General features: G+C 59.4%; 1 protein-coding gene across 1 annotated transcript in view; it reads right to left on the bottom strand.

Annotated features, from left to right (window-relative positions):
- Positions 1 to 253: 253 nt before the first annotated feature.
- Positions 254 to 22,410, bottom strand: part of WDR1 (WD repeat domain 1) — a 41,290-nt gene continuing 19,133 nt past the window's right edge. The window contains exons 6-15 of the mRNA XM_070458117.1: positions 15,083 to 15,160; positions 14,642 to 14,722; positions 14,085 to 14,318; positions 10,930 to 11,022; positions 9,468 to 9,619; positions 8,275 to 8,362; positions 5,331 to 5,441; positions 4,154 to 4,327; positions 2,393 to 2,537; positions 254 to 1,312 (exon numbers count right to left, since the gene is read on the bottom strand). Coding sequence (XP_070314218.1) covers positions 1,206 to 1,312; positions 2,393 to 2,537; positions 4,154 to 4,327; positions 5,331 to 5,441; positions 8,275 to 8,362; positions 9,468 to 9,619; positions 10,930 to 11,022; positions 14,085 to 14,318; positions 14,642 to 14,722; positions 15,083 to 15,160 — 1,263 coding nt within the window. The 3' untranslated portion in view covers positions 254 to 1,205. The remainder of the gene's footprint in view (positions 1,313 to 2,392; positions 2,538 to 4,153; positions 4,328 to 5,330; positions 5,442 to 8,274; positions 8,363 to 9,467; positions 9,620 to 10,929; positions 11,023 to 14,084; positions 14,319 to 14,641; positions 14,723 to 15,082; positions 15,161 to 22,410) is intronic.

Here is a 22,410-nt window from a genome sequence, read left to right as displayed (position 1 = left end):
CAAACTGTCACAGAACTTGAGCGCCAGGCAGGACTGCGCTCAACCTGTCCGATGCTTTCAGTTCACAGACAAATTCAGGTGCAGAGAAGTGAGGTGGTCCAGGACACACAGTATCGGGGAGTTGGGGCAGGAGGGGATCTTGAGGTTCCATGCCTTCCTGAGTCATCTCCCGAGGCTGCAGGCCATGGGGTCCCATGTAGCTTTCCAGCACCCCCTCCACGTGTCCCCACCACACAAAGTCAGCAACCCACAGTGAAGAGAAAAGATATTTAATTATTTCTCTGTCTAATCTCTTAAAGCGCTCAAAGTATTTTCACAAGTGCAAGGGGAGGGCCCGCTCTCAGCCAGCATTTTACCAGTGATTCTGACAAACGCAAAGAGACTCCAAATCACCGTGCTTTATATACTTATTTTAATTTCCTCACTGGAAAAGAAAAGGAAGGTGTAAATGAGGACGAGTTAGTTTACAGTGACTCCATCTTTGCCTTTTAAATTAATCTGTTCTCTCGAGGGCAGAGGAGGATCGAAGACAGGAAAAAACATCAAAGCACAAGAGTGAACTGGTGAGCAGGGAGCCTCCCGTCCCGCCAACAAGGGATCCGAAGGCCTGGAGGCAGCGCAGTAAACACTGACAGGCATGGATTAAGATACACTGGAAAAAAAAAAAGAAAACAAACCCACGATCCATTCTCAAATCAAGCACAAAAACCGACAGTGGAACGCGGAGTCCCGTGTGCGCCCGGCGGCCTGGAAGCAGCGCCACCTGCTCTACAGCATCGGCCCTGCCGGCCCCCCTTCCCGCAGGCACAGAAACCGGCAAGGACCCGCAGGCGCGGAGCGCGAGGGGCGGCGGACCCCCGGGAGCCTCGGGAGGGTCTGTGTGCTTCGGAGGCTTTGCCTCTGGAATGTTCTGGGCGGCAAGCGGTGGGTCTGAGTCAGGCGCCACACGTGGTTGAACGTGCCCGCTTGATTTCCCATGTGCAAACGGTCAGGGTCTAAAGCTTTCAGAACTTGGGACAGACAGGATGGCCCAGCGAGCTGGCAGGTGAGCGGCGGGGCCCCTCCCTCCCGGGGGGCGGGGGCCGAGGTGAGGCCCCTCCCCTGGGAGGCGGGGCAGGGGCGGGGCAGAGAGAGGAGTGACAGAGGCGGAGCTGCGTTCACCCCGCGTCCCTGATTCGGTCTTGGGTCTGTGTGAGGAGGGCTCCTCAGTAGGCGATTGTCCACTCTTTGACAGAAGCGTCGTGTGAGGTCGTGACCAGCGTGTGCTCGTCCAGCCAGGCCAGGCTGCTCACGTGGTGGAGCCGGTGCGCATCTGGGGAGAAGGAGGTGGCTTTTGAGCTCTGTGGCCACGGAGACACCCTGTGCCGAGATCACCCGCAGGGGTCGCAGGAGAAACCCAACACAATCCTCCTGCTCAACCAGACGCCCCTGCCCTCTTCTCAGCGGGGAAGAGTCTGGGTGATGGGAGGGGCAGAGGCCGGGCTCCTCAGCATCCCTACCCACCCCTGGGGGACCCCTGACACTTGGTGATTTGCAGCCAGCCACCCCCAGCGGCAGCTTCCTGGTGCCAGCAGAGTCCAGACCACCGCGAACCGCCCACTGCGGGGGGGGGGGGGAGCTGCCCCTCCCCCCAGGGGTGCAAGTCTGTCTGTCTGTGCCTAAGGCAACAATATACAGACACACAGACACTACAGTGTTAATTCTGGTAAGATATAGGCTACAATGAATAGAAAGGCAGAGAATACAAGGCTAGGGAACCCCTGCACACAATAGCCTGACCTCAGGCCAGTGCACACTCAGTGACCTATGACCCGCTCCCCCCCCCCCTCCCCAAACCCAAGGACTGGATTTCCCACCCTCTACTCTGAGAGCTCCTTGCTGCACCTTGAACTTGAGTCTTCCTACGAAACCAGCGCTGCTTCCTGCGGAGACCAGGATGGCCCATCTAAGTCTGCTCTGCTCCCCACTCCCATCCTGAACCAACAAGTGCGCCTGCCCACCCCCACCAGTGTGGGGGACAGCCCACCGGTGTCCCTCCCCCACCACTACCTGAGAAAGAGCTCTTGGTGGGGGGGACTGACATAGAACTTTTTTGAATAGTAGAAGATTCCATTTATATCCAATATAAAAGGCTCCCTGTGGGGAAAGGGACCAGAGCCTACATGAGGTGGTAGGAGGTGGGGGGATGGGGACAGGAGAACTGAGATCCACCCTGGATGGACGCTGGGCACACAGGTGTCCTCTGCATGTTCGCCTAGACCAGCAGAGATGTTTGCTGGATGGCCAGGCCTCCCGAGGGGGCCACCTCCCCAAAAGCACAGAAGGGACCCTCAGGCCCTGGGGACGCTTCTCCGGAGCTGGTCAGGGAGCCAGAGGTGGGTGGGAGCATCACCTTGGATCTTGACCCTGGTCTCAGGGTCACCCAGGGTCCACACGTACACCATCATGTCCATGCCGCCTGAGGCAAAGTGCTCGTTGTCCGGAGACCAGGCCAGGCAGACGATCTTTGCATGGTGTCCATAGAAAACGTTGTTCTCCTGGATGTGAATTGAAAATAGGTGGCAGGTCAGGGTCTGGGCCAGAGTGAGCGGGCATCATCTCACCTAACCATCAAGAGGGTCAGGCTGCTCACCACGTCACCAACCCCTCGTAACACCCCCAGGGTGCCCTGGGGGCTCAAAGGCCCAGAAAGGGGCAGCCCAAGATCAAGCAGCAGCCACAATGCCCCTTCCAAGACCCTGGGGCCCTGGGGCTGTCCTCCTAGCATGTATCCATGGGCCACATGTGCCCACTCGCCTGCAGATCTCTCTGCCCTAGGGAGGGGACAGTCAGAAAAGCAGGAATGGAAAGCTCGAGAAGGTCCTGCTTGGCATGGACCAGGCCCTGTGCGTGTATGGACGGAGGAAGTGGCTGCCCCCCAGACATGCGCCACTGCCCTGGAGCGTGGTCTGCAGGCAGACATCTGTCCACAGCGTGTCCCAGCCTCGAGCCGCTGTCTTACCAAACGGGTCAACGTGGACAGAAAGTTAACGCTCTCTAACTAAAGGAACGCTTTTACTTCGAGTGTTCCACCTTGTTCTTAATTCCTAGATTAGCCGTGACTTTCAAGTGACCTCTTCCATTTTTTGTTGAGTCTACTCTGCTGATTACTCAGCATGCTGTGAACTTGGTATATGCAAACAAAATCACTTAAGAGGCGATAAACGCAGGATTTGATAAATGTGCTACTCAGGTGGAAGGAACCTCCTGGGAGGTGAAATGTTCTTTATGTTGACGGAGGTGTGGGCCTCAGGCGTACACAAAGTGTGAATGTGTGCTTATGTTCTCATTCATCCTTCGTTACATGTAAATTTTACAGCCAAAAATAAAACTAAGAAACCACTAAACTCTAGTTAATATGTGGGCTGATATACTTAATAGCAAAATGTACACTTAAATGCACTAAAAAATTAGATTACTAGATGGGTAACGTGACACAGTAAAATGGTAATGGTAGAATCTAGGTGGCAAATTCTTTGGACTCAGTTATAAATTTCAAGCCTATCCTAAGGGTTGGAGAGAGGTTGGCTTGGTGGGGGCGCCTGGAGGGACTCCCCGCACCCCCATCTGCCCTGCGGTTCAATCACACAGCTTCCTCACACCCAGAGGGTGACCGGAGCCCTCCGGAGTGCAGTCTCTTGTGAAACAGGTCTCAGGGTGTCTCACGCCTCCAAGGCCAGTGCCATCGGCTGTCCTACTCAGGGCCGGATGAGTTTCTGGGGTCCTCTTTCACCCATCTACTGCCCAGGGACCCCCACCCTGAGTGCAAGGCCACGCTGGGACAACCCACACTCACACTTGGCAAGACTTTAAGTGGCAATGAGATCCAAGAAAAAAAACCTAGCTTAAGCCCTTTGACAGAGAAGATCCCAGGAGTCACTGAGCTATACGGCCAAGGTGAACCTACCAGCCCGATTTCACAGCAGCCTCGCTCCCACTCAGGCCCCTAACTTTTGGGTAACTTTGCTATGAGCCCACAAACTGCTGGACGGCAGGGGAAGTCTCCTTGGCCCTGTGCATCCACCCCGTCAGTGATGACCAGGGAGAGAGGCTGTGGACCCCTCCTGCCATCTGTGCTGCCTGGTGTGGGCGGGGGGGGGGCCCAACCACTCACCGAGTAGCCGTCGGCAACGCTGAAGACCGTGACCACTTTGCTGGCGTCGCACACAGCGAGGAAGGCACCGTCATGGGAAAACGCCAGGTCGGTCACGGGGCCCTTGGCCTCCAGGAGCTTGCCCTCGTCCTTCAGTGTGGTGCCTAGGATGGAGTAGAGGCGGACATTCCCGTCCTGCGGGAGGACAGGGGGGCGGTGGGTCACTCCCCTGACATGGGTGCACGTGCCCACAGACAACACGTGCGCCCTCCCCACCCCACCCATACCCCCAACACTCTCCCAATGCCCTTCCTCCTGGAGGGAGGAGCCTGGGTATCCATGAGAAGCAGTGCTTTTCCTCCCCCCCGCCGACCACTGCCCGGCTTGGCCACATGCCAGCTCAGGTGCCAGGAGAGCTGCCCCTTCATCCCCAGGCGCCAGAGGACACATGCTACAACCCAGCAGCAGCTCTGGTGGCTGGCTTAGCATAGTGGGCAGAATTACATGAAGAGGTTAAAGATCTTACAATCACATTAAACTGTGGATCCCAGCCTCACCCGCCCATTGCGATATGGGTGTTTAGGCACTCATGAAACTGCCTTTTTTACAAAACTTCTAGTAGGTTCTGGTCAGGTGTCTGCAGGCCGAGCTCTGAGAAGCACCTATACAGGCATCAGGTCTCCAGCGAAGGCCCCTCGTCCAACCTGACCGTGCGCCTAGCCTCACCATCTGCCCTGTGCCCCGTACCCCATGCCCCTCACCAGCCCGGCAGATCCCCTTGGGCACCAGGCCCCTCTCCTAGCAAACGCCCCATCCTTGTGGGGTCCAGGCACTTCCCTTCAGGGGCCAGGAGGTGAGGGGAAGGAGCGGATGATGACAGGAAGTCAGACTCGGGGAAACTGAAGCCCTCTGGCGGGCGCTGCACTGCATGAGTGTGAAGGCTCCCCTGTCCCCTCCCTGCGCCCACAAGGCTCCCCCAACTGCCTCCAGGACCGACGGCCAGGCTGAGGGCTTCCCTGCCCTGTGCCCCCAGCACAGCCCACTCACTGCTGGGACCCTGGTCTCCTGGGGGGGGCGGGGGGCAGCCCAGGGAGACTCTCACTTGGGCGGCAGGAGATAGCCTGGAACACAGCCCTGACCGCCCTCCCCCAAATCACTCAAAGACCCCAGGGCAGAGCATGTGGGGACAGGGCCTTACCGCGCCCCCGACGGCCACGGTCTCACCGCCCGGGTGCACGGCCACTACTTCGGGCTCATAGCCGGGGTTGTCGATGCTGAAGCACTTCCTCTGGTCCTTCAGCAGAACGATCTGGGAAACACACAGACAGCGGTTAGAGCAGAGGCCCGGGACAGATGGCTCAGGCCCCGTCTGGGGGGCAGGACATGCCCCGTGCCCCCCGGTGTTACTCCCTCATCAGCATCAACGGTGCTGTCCCCACCACCCGCACAGATGTCTGTGTAAGCCATCTGCTGCTTCTGAACTCGACTTCCTCCAACTACACACCGTCAGGCATGATGCCCGAGCTCTGCCGAGCAGAGTGGTCCCGGGTTCAAGAAGACACAGAGCGTGGCAGCCGTGAGCCTCTAATCTGACACCAGAAATGAACAGGACCGCCAGACTTTGAAAGGTCTGTCCAAAGAAACATCCTTTGCAACCTCGACCATGGTGTGTAAAACAGCTAGCAACGTCACGGTGAGTCCCCAGAGCCCGGGGACAGTGCTGGAAGCCCCCCACCCCCGACAGAAAGGAAACCAAGCCCTGACTCCAGCGGGCAGGCAGCAGCGCTGGGAGTCTGTCCCCGTGGAGGCTGTCTGCCTGTCCCCAGGCCCAGCAGGGAGGGGAGGACAGGACAGATGGCTCACAGCTAAGCAGCCTGGAGGCACCCACGACACACCCCACTCCCTCGTCCCGCCCCAGCCAGCTCCTGCCTCAGTTCCCTCCTGTTTGCCAGGGCAGGACAGTCAGCAGGCGGGGCTGAGCGCCCAGGGGTCCAGGCCCTACAGAAGGGCTCTGCCAACACAGACGGGACTTGATCCTGGCCCAGCCACCTGCTGCCCGGGATGGGGGTTGGTTGGCAGGGGTGGAGGGGCAGGGGATGGACACACATGGCTCATGAACCGTCCTGAGCCTTGGGTTCCCAGGGTTAAAAACCCAGCGGTGCCTAGACAGCCTGAGGATGGAATTCAGGGATCAGAGCAAACGAAGTGCCTCATAAAAAGCAAACAAAACCAGCCGCTGGAGCCCACCTCGTGTGAGCCACGCACCTTACAGGTCCCTGGAGTGGCAGGGTCACCTCCCATCAATATAGGAGCAAACGAGGTGCAAGGTCTGTGGCTCTCTGAGCAGGTACCCACACATGGGCTGCGAGACCTCAAAGCCTTGCCTTGGCCACCATGCTGCGTCTCCCACCCTCTGCACACGGCCCAGGGCCCCCCAATACAGTAACCCTCCTCTGTCCCCACCCCCACCCACCCCTTGCTACCCGTCCTGGTTCTAATTCACTGGACTGTCCCAACAGTGTGGCCTCCATCTGTGACAGCTCTGGCTTGACTCCATCTGAAGCCACCAGTGGTCCCGGGGGCAGGCAGCCCACCTCTGTCACCCTCAGGGTGTGTTGTGGACTCTGTTGTGGGGTGGAGTAGGTGAAGAAGCCCAGTCAATGGGTGGCAGCACCCTCCCTAAAATCTGCTACTGAAAACGCACCTGGACAAACATTTACTCGAGTCGTCAGCCCGACTCAGGAAGCGCCCTTACTGCCCTGCACCCAACAGAGAGATGGAGAGCCTCTGTCCAGACTGGTTCCAGTCTCAGAGGCGAGCCCTGAGTGTGACCGCTCCCTGACCGAGAATCGTGGGCCCCTCCAGCACAGTCTGCAGACCCTGTGACCGGCCGTGGGGAGTTCTGGTCAGGATGCCCGAGAGCAGCAGGGGAACAACAGAATGCAACATGGCAGTCATCACACCTGATTCCGTGGGCCATGGACTCCTGGGAACCTGGGGACCCAGGACTAGACCCTGTACCCACAAGTCCCTTCTAAGCAGAGCCTCGGGCAGCTCTTCCCCGAACCCATGAGCTCTTTGTGGTGTGACCTCCTAGAAAGGCCACGTCCAGTCTTTCCCACACTTGCTATGGCGCTCCCAGCCCTCGATTCCTCATGCACCCCCACTGGCCATCCCGCTGTCTGCTGTAATTGCTTGGCAGGAGGGCTGTGTTATCTAGGACACACAGGAATCCACACTCCCCGAAGCAATTAAGCTCCCAGGACAGAGGAGGGGTGGTGGATCCGAAAGACAGCTCTCTGGAGCGGGTTTGTCACTCGTGCCAACAGGGGCTCCGCTGCACCTGCCTCCTCCAACCTGCGCGCTGGGACGCTCAGCCCTGCCGACAGACGGCGTCTGCTGCAGAGTGGCGTCCTGGATAAAGTGGGTCAGGCCTGGGTCTCAGTCAAGGGCGGTGTGTTCCGGAAATTTCAAGAAATGGCATGAAGAGACAGACCTACACCACCCTGGATGAGAACCCAGGCTGCCAGGGCTGGAAGAGCAGACCCCGCGGAGGCCCAGGTGCCACCCTCCACCATCAGAGGGCCTCGGGGCGGGAGGCACAGTCACTCTCAGCCTCCTCGCTCGCGGAGGTGGTACCAAGAGCCTGCTGTGTACGTCCTTGCAACCCTCCCTGTGAGCTGCAAGGGACTAGAAAACTAAAGTTCAGAGGGCGAGGGAAACGCCCCAAGCCACACAGCGCCAAGCGCGGCAGGGCTGGGGTCTGCAATGCGTGGACACAGCCACAGGGGCTGTGCCTCTCGGGGGCCGCAGGGCTGAGGGACCACCCCCTGCGGGGCATCCGACCCTTCAGTGTGGGCTCTGACCAGGCTGCCTGGGTTCAAATCCCAGCTTTGCCCTTTGCCGGACGCAGCCCTGGGGCGGCTTAGCCTCTGTGCCTCGGTTTCCCCACCTGTGAGGTGGGGATGACGCCGGCCTAGCTGATGGCGCTGCTGAGGACTCAGTGAACACGTGGGAGGCCCTCAGCACGTGCAGGAGAGCTCTCGGTAAAGACAGGGTGGACGGCTGTGGATGGACGTGAGGAGCAAGTATTGCGCAGTGTCAGCCCGGACCTTCTGGTGAGACCCGGGTGGGAGCCGTACCTGGCCAATGCACACGACCACGGTGTAGCCCCCGGGGCCGACCGCCAAGCACTTCGGCTGGACGTCCAGTTTCACAACTCCCTGTCCACTGTGGAGAGAAGGACGCGTTAGTTTCCAGGGGTGGCACAGACACACACTCAGGGCAGGACCACAGCCCCTCGGTGACGGGTGGGAATTCCGCCCGATCACAGCTGAAGGAGCCTTTGCCGAACAGACACGGGAGGGAAGGAGGAAAGACTCCCCAACTCTAGGAGAGAAACAGAGTCGAGACGGGGGGCTGGGACGAGGGGTGGGGGTGGCGAGAGGAGGTGAAAGGAGCACTTCCCACATCTGCACCGAGGGCTGCCCCCCACTGCTGCCCTGTCCTCGGTCAGGCCCCACGTGCACCGGCCAGACACCCCGGCTGGCACTCCCTGGATTCAGACAGAACTCAGTTCTGGTCCTAACCTCCCAAAGAATCTGGCTCAGATGGTGAAAGATCCACCTGCAACGCAGGAGACCCAGGTTCAATCCCTGGGTTGGGAAGATTCCCCTGGAGGAAGGGCATGGCAACCCACTCCAGTATTCTTGCCTGCAGAATCCCCATGGACGGAAGAGCCTGGCAGGCTACAGTCTATAGGGTCTCAAAGAGTTGGATACAACTGAGCGACTAGCACTTTCACTTTCCCATTCTTCCATGGCCATAACCAGTCTCCTCTACAATGTAAATTAAAAAAGAAAAAAAATATATATATATATATCTATAATATATATAAAACTGGTACTTTTAATGGGATAGGTGAAAATTGTCTTCTTTTGGTAAATGGAGAAGGACATGGCAACCCACTCCAGTATTCCTGCCTGGAGAATCCCACGGACAGAGGAGCCTGGTGGGCTACAGTCCATGGGGTTGCAAAGAGTTGGACACGACTGAGGGACTTAGCACTTTTGGTTAAAACTACAAAGACACATCCCAGAAAAATCTGCACACACAAACCACTTCTTAACGAATGGTAAACGGAGGAAAATGCCACAGAACTGAGCCGAGCGTGGTGCCTCCCAGGCAGGGTGAAGGGGCCCCTGCGGCAGGGCGGGCGGCCCGTGGCTCTGCCCTGGGTGCGCTGGTCAGCCTGGCCTCGGGGCGGCGGCAGCAGCATGGGCCCCCCGAGGGCGACCCCGCCGCCGCCGGGCTGGCGGCCCCCCGCAGCGCTCACCTGTAGTCCCGCAGGGCGAGGCTGGTGTACCGCACCGTGTCGTCCATGCTGCAGCTCACCAGCTGCCCGCGCTCGTCCACGGTCATCCGGGACACCTGGTTCGTGTGGCCCTTCCCGGCAAAGGAGTCGTTCTCCCCCGTCTCGGAATCCCAGTAATGTGGGGCAGGGGGTTAAGGAAGAGCCTGGCTACAGGATGTGGTGTGTGCCCACCCTGGGGAGGCCACGGCCCGTGCCCCATCCCAGGCAGCACGTTAGGGATGGGACGGTGGGCACCGGGCCGAGTGAACCTCTTCGTGCACGTTCAGCTCCAAATTTCAGGGAGTGGACACTGGGATCAACCAGCAAGAGGGCACCCAGTGGGAGAGTCCACCCGTCTCGAGAACGAGAACCGGGCAGGTGGCAGGATGGCGCTGCCCTGCCACAATGCAGCGGTGCCTCTGTCCGAGGGGGCCCAGGAGGAAGCACTGTGGGGACCCCGCATACCTGGGCCAATGCCCCGACCCCCTCGCTCTCTCTTGCCTGCTGTCCAGCCCAGCACCTTCAGTGGGAGGTGGGCTGTGCCGTGAGGACTGGCTGATGGGCGCCCAGGTGCCACCCGGCAACCAGTCCCAGGCTAACCCAGCTGGGTGCCAGGGTGTGGACCGTCTGCTCGGGGTGCCCGGGTTGGGGACGAGAAGGGAGGAGGGCATGGTGCCCAGAGTCGGGGGACACGGGGCAGGACCCCAATCATACCCTCTTCTGTTTTGATGGGGTGGAGGGGGACCTCTGCCCTCCTCCCTTGGGGACCATTCCCAGGAGGGAACCCTGCAGACAAGGCAGGCTCACAGAGGTGGGGGAAAAGCGCAGGGCCTGGGAAGCCCCTCCAGGGGCAAGGCAGCCACGGGCCAGGGGCTGGGCGGCCCAAGGGCAGGCCTCTCAGGTGGCCACGATGCCTCGCCGAGCCAGGCCCTGCAGACCACCCCTCCAACACTGGCCATCCTAGAGGGAGGGGCTGGAAGGGCTGCTGGGAACGTCTCGGGGGGACCCCAAAACCCCACACCGGGGGACGGGGCGTGGGCTCTGCCCAGCTCTGCTGTCGCCAAGTGGAAGCCACTCAAAGGTGTCTGAGCTTTGCTCTTCCCGTTTTTAAGACAAGGGGACTACCCCCTAAAAGGCTCTAAGTCCTTCTAGATCGTAACGCACGTGGATTCTGCTGCTCATGAGGGGTGAGGCCGGGACCAGGTCACAAACACGGAAGTTCAGCAACCAACCCCTCAAGGCCGCACAGCGAGTGAGCCATCGGGTCAAGGCCGTGACCCGGAGCTGGAGGGCCCGAGTGAGGACCGGGCCACCTCTCGACGGCCAGGACTGGGCAGAGGAGCCCCGTGGCCGCCACCTGGCCAGCCTGGCCCATGGCCCCGTGGGAACAGGAAGCTCCCATCTCTCCTGCCAGGGTCCGCGGAGCCAGCGCTGTGAGTCAAAGGATATTAATGTGTCCGTCGTGGCTCCCGGAGTAGATGTAAGACTTGCCGCCGTTTTTATGCACCGTCAGGCACTGGATGGATTTGCTGTGACCCTGCGGAGGAGACAGATGGGCGGGGTGAGCTGAGGACACGCCGGCGTCCAGCCGGTAACTGTCAAATGCTCACTGCCGCCGGCTAAGCCCCAGGGAGAGGCCACTGTCCTTGTGGGCCTGAAACACCACCCCCGGCTGACCCGTCCCCTTGACATCTGGGTCCCTCCCCACCCAGGCACTTAACCCTGACCTGTGTGGAGGACAGGGGTCTAGCGGGAGCCCCAGCAGAGCGCCCAGGTCTGTGCAGACTGACCCAGGCAGCCGCCCTCACCTACCCAGCCACGGAGGACAAGCCCCCACCTGGGGCTGGGTCTCCAGGAAGGTGAAGGAGCAGTACTGGGGGTCCAACCCTCGCAGAAGCAGAACCCTAAGGCCAGTGGATGGCCCAGAGTCTCCATCCAGAGACACAGCTTATGGCTCCAGCTGCCGCCCCAGGCTCGGAAGGATTCTTCTCTCCTGAGACCCCTCCCCCAACCAGGGCTGTAACCCTCACAACCAGGGCAGTCCCAGGGCAGTGATCCCTCCCCGATCGGCAACTCATCTACAACCAGACGCCTGCTTCGAAAGGGGGCATTTAACCTCCCTTTCTAACTGCTTCTGGGATGGAAAGAACCTAAGAGGTGCGGTTTAATCACAGCTCTTTCCCTTCCTCAGATGTAGCTGGGGCCCTCTGAGCATCACTGCTGCCACAACATGATGTGTGTACTAAAAAGCAGAGACATTACTTTGCTAACAAAGGTCCATCTAGTCAAAGCTTTGGTTTTTCCAGTAGTCATGTATGGATATGAGAGTTGGGACTATAAAGAAAGCTAAGTGCTGAAGAATTGATGCTTTTGAACTGTGGTGTTGGGGAAGACTCCTGAGAGTCCCTTGCACTGCAAGGAGATCCAACCAGTCAATCTTAAAGGAAATAAGTCCTGACTATTCATTGGAAGGACTAATGCTAAAACTGAAACTCCAATATTTGGCGACCTGATGCGAAGAACTGACTCATCTGAAAAGACCCTGATGCTGGGAAAGATTGAAGGTGGGAGGAGAAGGGGACAACAGAGGATGAGATGCCTGGATGGCATCACTGACTCGATGGACACGAGTTTGAGTAGACTCCGGGAGTTGGTGATGGACAGGGAAGCCTGGCATGCTGCAGTCCATGAGGTCACAAAGAGTTAGACACAACTGACTGACTGAACTGAACTAACTGCTCCTGGGATGGAAAGAACCTAAGAGATGGGGTTTAATCACAGCCCCTTTCCTCCTCAGATGCAGCGGAGCCCTCTGAGCACCGCTAACTGTTGCCACGATGTGACATGTATCATCAGAGATAAGGTACACATAGTTCTCATGGACCCTGAATCCTTCCCACAGGGCAGCGACCCACCAGGCCTTCTACTTAAACGCGTGGCCCTCACACCACCCTTGACCTCACCGGGAGTCTCACCCCATGCAGCCTGGGGACCCAGAGAGAACCTGTGAGCAGCAGGATGCCTGGGGACTTGGCCCGCCCCCTCTGGGGCAGCAAGCAGCCTTGCCAGGAGCCTGTGAGCACTGGGGCTCTCCCGCGGCCCACAGATGAACGCTGTGAGCACTGGGTGCCGCCCAGCTGCCGTGTTCTAACAAGAGGGCCCGCTCAGGTGATTCGAGTCTGATGTAGCTTCCAGCTCAAGCCACAGGATCACCTGGGCGCATCTTCAAGTATCAGCCCCTAAGAGCTTCTTACAGTCTCTGACTACATCCCGACGGGGCTGGCCAGGCATCAAGCCCTTCATGGAAACTTCTAGATGACCTGAACGTGCTGAGAAGAGCTGATTTAACTCCAGCCTGTCCCTGGCCTCACCCGCAGCCCGACGTTAGCACCAAATACCCCCCGGGATTCATGAGCTAACCACACGAGGCCTAAGGAGGCAGACGGCCTGGCCTGGCACCCGCCTTGTGTGCATGGTCATCAGGAGCCCGAGCCCACGAAAACCGCCACCTCACGGACTGTGGGGTGCACACACGCTGCAGGGCCAGGCAGCCGGCAACCCACTGACTGCGGGAGGGACTGGGCCCCCGGGGAATAATCCCAGCCTGGCCTACACCCAGGCCTCGGGGTCCAGGCGCCTCCCGGAGGCTGTCAGCATGGCCCTAAAGCAGCTGAGTGAGCAGGGCGTGAGGAGGTGCTGGTGTTAAGCCCCAGGATGGGGAGCCGCTTGAAGCCGCGCTATGGAGACCCCTCCCTTGAGAACACGGCTCACCCAAGGCCGCCAGGGCAGGCGAGGCCAACCCTGAGCACCCACCCAGCAGCAGAGCAGGGCCCCAGGACACAGGAGGTCCCAGTCTGGCTGCAATTTCCTGAGACGCCACTATCCCCAGGGCTGAGGGAGGGAGAAGGCACGGCCCCACCTGGATGGGACACTCGGGGCAGATGCTGGTGGCCAGCTGGCCTGGGTGAGTGGTCCCGATGAGATGAGGACGGGAGGCAGGGAAGGGGGGGTCCTCCCCACTGCCCCGCAGTATCGCTCCCTGCTGCCCACACCTTGGGCCTCTGCCCTTGAGAACTCCATGGGCTTCTCCAAGTCCACATCCGTTTCCAAGTCCCCACTCCCCACCACTCCCTGGTGCCCACCCTGCCCTAACCACATGGAACAGTGCCTCCCCACTCATTCTCACGTTCACACCCTGCACATCATCCTGGTCAAGCTCCAAGGCCAGCTGGGCCCCCCACAACTGCGGCCACACCCCGCCACATGCCTCGTCTCGGGACTTAGCATCTTCCTGGTCCTGCCTGATGCAGGGGACACAGCCGGTGGTCTCCTAACCGAGGAAGGCTGAGCCCCTCGGGACAAACGAGTCACGAGAGCAGGGGCGAGGGCCACGGCCCTGAATGCCCAGCTTTCACAGTAGCTCAGGGGGAACTTGGCGCCTGGCCTCTCTTCTCTGCTAAACTCACATAACCAAAGCAACCCACGTCCTGCCGTTCCACTGGGCCTCCACCTCGCCTCAGCTGCCCCTTCTCCGGTCGGATGCCTGCCTCCCCTCCAGCCAGCCCTTGCAGGCTGAGCTGCTCTGTGGCCCGGCCTTACCTTGATGACCCGCAGGGGTTTGCTGGGGTTGTTTTTGTCCAGGTAGTTGATGTAGCCGGACAGGGAGATGCTGAGGAGGTGGTCCTTCTGCCACAAGCAGCCTAGTTGCTGGTCCAGGACGTTGGAGCCCATGGTAAACGTGTTGACGACCGAGTTCACGTTGACATCCCAGATTTTCGAGGTTTTGTCTCCGGAAGCAGAGAGCAAGTGGGTGCTATCCGGACTCCAGCTGATCTACTCAAACGAATGGTGGTCACGGGTGAGAGCATTCCACAGGGGGGAAGAGATTCAGACACAGGGGCTGTGTCCACAACCCCGGTGTCTGAGCAGGGACGACAGTCCAGGAGGTGGTGGGACACACAGGGCAAGGACGGGACGAGCATCCCGGCCACAGGCTTCTGCAGGCCACGACACCCTGTCCCGCGTTGACCTTTGCCAGCACCCTCACTTCTGACCCCTCATCTCAAGCCTCCAACTTCAACATGCATAGAGATAATGATAAAATCAGACAAGCATGACAACCACAGAGCAAGCCGTGAACACGGACCCATACTCACAGCGTAAATGCCGCCGTCGTGAGCCTTGCCTCCTCCCAGCGCACACACTTTCTCTCCTGTCTTCCCGTCATAGATGAAGATCTTTCAGGAAATACAAACATGTGGATCACGTATATGTGTGTGCACACCCAGCTGTCAGCACATTGACTGAGCTCCTCCCACTCATCCCCACTTCACCATGAAGAGGGTTGGCAACTGTGACTTTACAGGAATTCATCAAAACTGGATGAATCTCGAGCTCCTTTAAAAGGAGACTGACAGAGAGGTGGGGTTATCACATTTTGAGGACACAGCATCAGATGGAGTCACATCCTGGGAGGGTGGGTGGGAGGGAGGGAGCTGCCCACTGAGACCAGCTTCACTGAGTCTGTCTGTTCCCAACAACCAGAGGCCCAAGAGATGATCGAAGCACCGCCCCACCTCCCCGGTCCCAGACTTCACCTGGCCGTCGGCACTGGCTGTGGCAAATCTGTTCCCGTCGGGAGAGAATCGCACGCAGTTGACAAAGCGGCCGTGGTCCTGCAGGAAACGGGACGGTTATCCAGGGACAGGCAGCTCGGGAAAGCTCTCCATGAGCTCTGAGGCCCACAACCACCATGCATGCAAATGCCAATCCACGGGAGCCCTCCAAGCTCGGCAGGAGCCCTGAGGGGACACGCCGGGAGGTCTGGCTCAGCCCCCTGCCTCAGCCGGGCCCGTCTCTGCCTGCCAGGCCTCCCTCCTTTGTGAGTACATGCTCCCTGATGTCTGCAGACAGAAATGCCACCCTCCCTCCGACTCTGAAGTCCACTCAAGCTCAGAACCCCTATGCTGAGTGAGGCTAAACTGTGAGGCCTTGTTTCTGAGTTCCCGGAGCCTGGCCTGGGGCCCAGCACACAGCAGGCGCTCATCTGAGCATTTGCTGAACGAACTGAGGTTTCAAAGAAATTAAACAGTGGTGATGACCTTCCTGGCAATAAGAGTCTGAGGAGATGTGACCTCCAGAGGCAATTCCATTACCTGAAAGAGTAAATGAAGTCGTTCTTTCCTGGGTCAAGAAGGGACTGCATCAGAGAGTGATCCTCTGAAAACCCCACAAGCCACCAATCCACAGCCTGAGCCCTGCCCCCTGCAAGCACGCACGAAGCGACAGGTGTTGTCAGTTCTCCTAAAGGTGCACGGGGTCACCTGCACCCTTGGCCACAGATGCCCCACCTGCAGGAAAAGCCATTTGACTCAATGCAAATCACCGGCCCCTGCCGAGGGAAACCACCGACAGTTTTAAAGCCTGAGCTGCTGGGCTGGAAGGAGTTGCATGTTCTTGTGTATAAAGTTTATCGATGGTTTGAAATCCCAGGACCTGTGAACGTGACCTCACTGGAAACAGGGTCTTTATGCGTGTAGTCATGGTGAAATAACACGCCGGAGGGCGGGCAGGCCCTGACCCAACATTACAGGGGTCCTCGTGGGGAGAGGGAAACCTGGACTCAGCGCAGACACTGGGGCACCACGTTGCAAGGTTGTTGCTGCACCACAGAAGATGCAGGATTCTTGGCCTCTGGAGGAGAAGAACTGAATCCAGGGCCAGAGACGAGGCTTGATCGCCCAAGAGCTTTTGTGTAATAGAGTTTTATCAAAATATAAAAGAGAGAGAGAAAGCTTCTGACATAGACATCAAAAGGGGCAGAAAGAGTGCCCCCTCGTTAGTGTCAGCAACGGAGTTATATACTTTTAACCAGTTACTGCTGCTGCTGCGGCTAAGTCACTTCAGTCGTGTCCGACTCCATGCGACCCCATAGATGGCAGCCCACCAGGCTCCGCCGTCCCTGGGATTCTCCAGGCAAGAACACTGGAGTGGGTTGCCATTTCCTTCTCCAACTAGAAGGAATCAAAATAATCTCTGGAGACTATAAAGACCTTACTAGACCCACTCCCATAATTTACATTTTAAGATAACAGGATTAGCCAGAAGGTTTTTTCCAGAAATGGTCCTCAAGCAGGATACAGTATTGTTACATAATCCTAAGAAATGTAGAGGGAAAAAAATCTGTCCTTTCCTCCTTGAGAATTCCAGACCCCTCTCTCCTTGGGGACCCCCGGACTTATCGACCTGCCTAGGAACTGGCTCTCTCAACGTGAAGATGGGGGCAGAGACTAGGTTACGCCCGCCCCCCCCCGCACCCTGTCCCAGGGTAGCCTGTGTTGCCTTTTTCCTTTATCACGTCCACTTATCCTGCTTCTCAGGCCAACTTTTCCAGCTCTCAGGCTCGTGTTCTGAGTTAGGTGTAGGACAGCTATCTCCCTGCAGGCTTGCGATCCATCAAGATGAATGAACTTTCCCAACTGGGCCCTCTGACTGCCCTTCCCCACGACCGTGGCTCACAGTCACCCTACCACCTTGAGATGCCCTGGGGAGCCTCGGGTACCCTTATTTCCCTAGGGCACAACCAGGCCCCAAGCGGCCCAGGGTTCTGGGAACCCAGGTCTCCAGTTTCCCGTGTAAGCTCTGGCTCTCGGCCCTGGACAGGAGGCAGGCAGGCAGGCCAGTCGGGCAGGGAGCCCGGGAGTCGATCCTTAACTCCTCAGGCCCACAGCCAGCGGCCTGCCATCCCCAGAGCTGCGAGGGAGCCTGGGCCTCGACTGGCCTGTGTCCCTTGTGTGGTTCAGGATGAGTGGTGGGAGGGCGTCTCTCAGTCCTCCCAGGACCACCCCGTGGGGATGGGAGGACAGACAGGCAGACGCGGCTCCTCCTGCATGAGGTCAGAGGAAAAGCGACCCAACCACTGCTCTGCACGCCTGCCCACACATCTGGTCCTCTTGTCCACACCTCTACTGGCTGACCCCACCCTGCTGTTCTGGGTTCCTGGGTGGTGAGGTGGGTGAGGGAGGGGGCTGGGCCGGCCCCCCTGGGTCCCTGTGACTGATTCGGCATACCAAGAGCGCCCCGCGGTGGAGCAGACCACGGGGCCAACAGGGGGCGGGCTATGCTGGGGGGAGTGAGGAACACGCTATGAACCAGGGGGACCCTGGGTCACCCTGCAATGCCGGCTTGTCCAACTCTGGGTACCGTGGTTCCTTGAAAAACAGGACTAGCCTCCCTACACACCCAGCTCAGAGGTCAGCACAGACACCGGGGCTTCCCCTGCCCGCCTGCCGCCCTCAACGCCCCCAACCCTACAGGGACGTCACACGTGTGGACCTGTCTGTTATCTGTCGTCCCACCCCTGAACCAAGCAAGCTACCGGGCAAGGGTCAGACGTCCCCCCACCCCCACCCCCGGGGACCAGGCGCTGTGGCTGTAGAAAGTCTCCCCGTCAGCTTTTCCTGCCACTGGAGCCAAGAGCCCAGATGAGCGGGAGACTGATGTCTGCTCCTGAAAATAGCCAATTTAAAGGGAGGAACAGTGAGCAGCGCATTAACCAAAAAAAAAAAAAAAAAAAAAAAAATGGGGCTAAAAATAGCTGGTTCCACTGGGAGGGGAGGCCAGAGGACAAAGGACCAGGCTGGGGGAAACATCACGGAGGGTTCAGAAGACAGAGCTGGGCTCTGAAGCCCCGGACCCCCTACAGTCCTGGAGGGGCGGCACCATCCTGCAGGCCCCTGGGGAGGGGGCTGTCCTGCCTGGCCCACTTCCACCCAGCCCCAGGCACAGCCAAGCCAGAGCTCTGCTTGGGGCAGTGTCAATGGACACTCCCAAGAACCTCCCCACTCTAATCACCTCCCACCCACCCTGTTATTACCTGTGCCCCATCATTACCTCCCCCATGTCATTACACCCATCATTATCCCCCCCCCATCATTACTGCTCCCCCATCACCCTTCCCCCCATGACTGAGAAACCCGAGATGGGAGCCACCAGCAGTAATTAGGTAATGCACCGCGTCCAGTCACTGACGGGGTCACAGAGCCACCGGGCTCCACCGCTGACCAGCCTGTCAGCTCGGGTGTCCCCAGAGCCCGCCCTGGCTTCACCAGCCTTGGCGGAGTCCTGCAGCGGGACTCCTACCTGCATGCTGAAACCCTGGGTCACTTGCCCCTGATCCTGCATCACAGACTTGCAGAGGGACCAAACAGCTTGGATGCCCCGGCCCACCGCCCCCACACTCCCTGAGGGCAGCAGGTGCCTCTGTGGTCAGCACCCCAAGAGTGGGTGTCCATCCTGACCTGGAAGGCTGCCTTGCCCCCTTCAGCCCACATCCCCTCCGAAACCCAGCTCCCTCTCCCTCTGCGAGGTCGGGTCCCTCTCCCAAGTGCCTGGAGGGGCAGCACCACATTCCTCCCCCGCCTCTCCTGTTGCCCTGCACAGACCTGCCCAGAGTGACCACTGGACCTGATGGAGAATGAAAAGGCTCCTTCGAACCCTCCTTAGGCCACTGACCATCCAAAGAGCTTGGCTGGGTCACCCCCTGCCCCACGGACCTTCCGGCATGGCCCCCATGGACACGCACACAGCTTTCTGAAAAGCTGGCACGAGGCTGTGCTGGCTAAGGACCGCTCAGGTCAGCTGTGTGCCCAGGCCAGGGCCAGTGCAGGGAGGACATCTGAGACGCACTTGAACGCAAAGCTGTTTCCTGCCCTGCCATAAGGACACGGGAAACCACAACAGCCCGGAAACCTCACACATTCAAGCTCAAAGTTTATGTGTCTAGGAAGGTGATACTCGCAATTACAGTGAAGACCAAGGTTCTAGAAGCAAGTGCAGCTCCTCCCATGGCGTGATGTGTGAGACACCCAGGCGCCAGACTGACTGTGCAGCCCACTTGGGTGAAGGGGAGGCCAGGCGTCCACCAGGGTGCACTCTGCTCTCAGAGGCCTGGGGAGACGCGGTGGGGCAGTTTTCCAGTCCCAGACCACACGGCCACAGTCTGATGAGTGGGCCTGGGGCAAAGAAGGCCCCAACGCTTCCTGCTCTGAGCCATCATTTCATCAGGCACACATACTATGGAACAGACGGTGGACACAGTCACAGAGGTGTCTGCTCCAGGAGTGCCCACCTGCCCACCTGCCCGAGGAGGAGATAGAGGCTGGAGAAGCGTGGAAACTCACCAAGGCCACAGGTGGCCAGATGCAGACAGGCGGGTGAGCGAGCAATGCTTAGCGGGCCTGTGACCACACACCCAGACGCACCCAGCCCAGGGATGCCCTCCGCAGGGAGAAGGCCCCGTGGGAGAGGCAGGGATGGGCAAGGTCCGCCCGCTCTCTTTTCAGGCCACCCTGAGGGCCTTGAACCTAAAGCCCCGGGCACAGGGTACTGCTGCCCACGGCCTCTGTCTCACAGCTGGTCCCTGGACCCTGGCATCGCTTCCCCGGGCGGGCTGGGGTCAATTCCAGGGGGAACTGGAATCTCAGCACCTCCAACCGGTGCTCCTGCAGCCTCTCAGCCTGTTTCAGGTTCAGACAAACAAGGACGGCGGGCCGGGCCGGAACCTGGACCATCTGGCTACAGGTGCGCACGACTCAGCTTTGCCTCCACTCTCGCTCTGCCAACAGGAGAAGGTGTTTTAAACAAACGCTGAACAAGAAGGAAAAACAACAGGACCCCTGCACTCAGGCCGGCAGGTGGGCGGGTGGCCAGCCCACATGTTCTGTAACACTGCTTTCCTTCCACGCGGGTCAACTCCTGGGAGTTGATCCGGAACACCAGCTACTCCTTTCTGAGGCAGCACCTTGAAAATGCCCACCCCTTACCCCACGGCCCTAAACGTGGTCAGGAGGAAGATGGTAGGAGCGAGAACGCGGACCAATGGCGGCCCTCACGTTACAGATTTACTTTGGGGCCATGACGGCCGAGGCCAGGCACACACGGAGCAGTCACGGGCTGATCTTGCCATCAGCCCCTTAGGAGGCATTGAGGAGGGCGTGGGGATGCCGAGCGTCCGCCTGTCCTCTCTGTTCGAGGCCAACCGAGCCTGTTCGAATCTTTCCAACAGAAGCCCAACAGCTTCTTATGGACATTCACAGCACCTCTCCTTTCATCCCCACAGCTCTGGGGGCCGTGGAGGAGGGCTGTCCTCACCGTTTCCAGGAGGGGCTCAGAGGCAGGGCCAGCCCGACAGCCGCAAAACTGGCCAGCTGCAAGGCTGGGCTGCCACCCAGGGACCCCGTTTCTAGTCCGCAGCCCCTTCTGATCTCTGCTAGGTCCTTACACAGAAGACCTGGGGACAAGCTGCATGCCCACCCTGGAGACAGATGTTGGCCGGGCCGTGGGGCGAGGGTGGTGCTCCCAGATGGAAAAGGAGTGTGGAAAGGGGAAGAACCTTCGGCCAGGTCCCCAGGTGAGCCATCATTTCCTCAGGCACACGTACGATGGAGAGAAGACTGGCAGAGGCGAGGAGCACAGGCTCGGGTCAAGTCTGGAAAGAATCCTGGCTCCACTTACCCCCCACTGCGCTGCTGGGTCTAACCCACATCTGCAAAGAGCAACTAAATCTTTGGGTGGGTTGAGGGGGGCGGCAGGGGGTGGATGGAAAGGAGCCCTGCCCTCCCACAGCTCAGCCAAGTAAAAACAAACAGCGTGTGTGCGGGGCGTGGGGAGCTGGGCAGGCTAGCTCCAAGGGAATGAGCTGGGAAAGTCTCTGGTTGCCACGGAAACCTCCCCTCCTTCCTCCGCTGGGCACCGCGCAGGGAGCCCAGCTACTTGACTCAGCATGACTCACCCGTGCTCCAGAGCACCTTATCCCGCTCAGGAAACATGACCTTGAACACCACCCCACCCTGACTAGCAGCCTCGGGGGCCAGCCTCTGGGAGGTGCTGGGGGGTCGGGGGACTCCAGGTTGTCCGCCTTGAAGGGCAGAGGAGCCACGCCCACTGTGCCTCCCAGGCAGCCAGCCAGAGAGCCTGCTCAGGGGCCCTGGGATAAAACTGACCCCGCTTCACCGCCAACGGGGAACCTGTAGAAGCCCCTCTGCAGCCGGGCCAAGACCCGTGTCCAGAAATGCTGCCCACAGCCCGGGTCCCGTCCCCGGGACACCCCAGGGGCCCGCCAAGAACCCTCACCACCGTCCAGCCACACCCTGCCCACTGTTCATGACTCACTGAATCATCATCATAATTCATAAGACTCCTCAGCAAGCCACTAACATTCTGGACATGTCCCCGGACCTTGGCCAAGCCCAGCTCAGCCACCTCCATGGGACACAGCCGACTGTAAAGGGCCGAGTGTCCTCCACTCTGCAGCTCAGCAAGGTCACGTCCACCTCCAGCACCAGGGCTGAGGGCCTTGCAGTGTTTTCACAAGAGACGCTGGGAGGGCAGGTTCGGAACCATGACCACCCCGAGACTCACCAGTGGGCCATCCCCAGGTAGTGCCCTTCCTTCTATATTCCAGCCTCAGACCCCAGGCGGGAAATGAGCCTCTGGGCCACTCTGGACCCAGGGAGGGAGCTGTGCACAGCTCAACTCCATGGCTAAAATCTCTCACGCCTGTGTCCCACGCCCATCTTGCAGATGGATCAAGTGAGGCTGAGAGGGTCGGGCCCACGTGCAAAGCTGCGGCGACCAAAGCCCTGCAGTCACTCACACCAGAAGGCTGTGTGGTTCCACTCGGCATTTAGCGCACGCCCCACAGGAGAGCACCCAACTCTACTCACCACGTGTCACCTTAATGGTGTGACCCTGCCCTCATCCTTCTCCCAGGAGGCGCCGGAGGGAACAGACCCAGACATCCCTGGAGCTCAGCTCCTCTGCCATGCTGGTGGCTCAGTGGGCCTCACACTGGCACAACCAGAGGGCAGGCTGCCTTGGGCCTGGACTCCCCTAACAGGGTACTTCCGGGCCGGACACTCGCCTG

This window comes from Odocoileus virginianus, chromosome 29 (genome assembly GCF_023699985.2).
Source record: "Odocoileus virginianus isolate 20LAN1187 ecotype Illinois chromosome 29, Ovbor_1.2, whole genome shotgun sequence".
Taxonomy (NCBI): Eukaryota; Metazoa; Chordata; class Mammalia; order Artiodactyla; family Cervidae; genus Odocoileus; species Odocoileus virginianus.
This window is presented reverse-complemented; position numbering and strand designations above follow the sequence as displayed.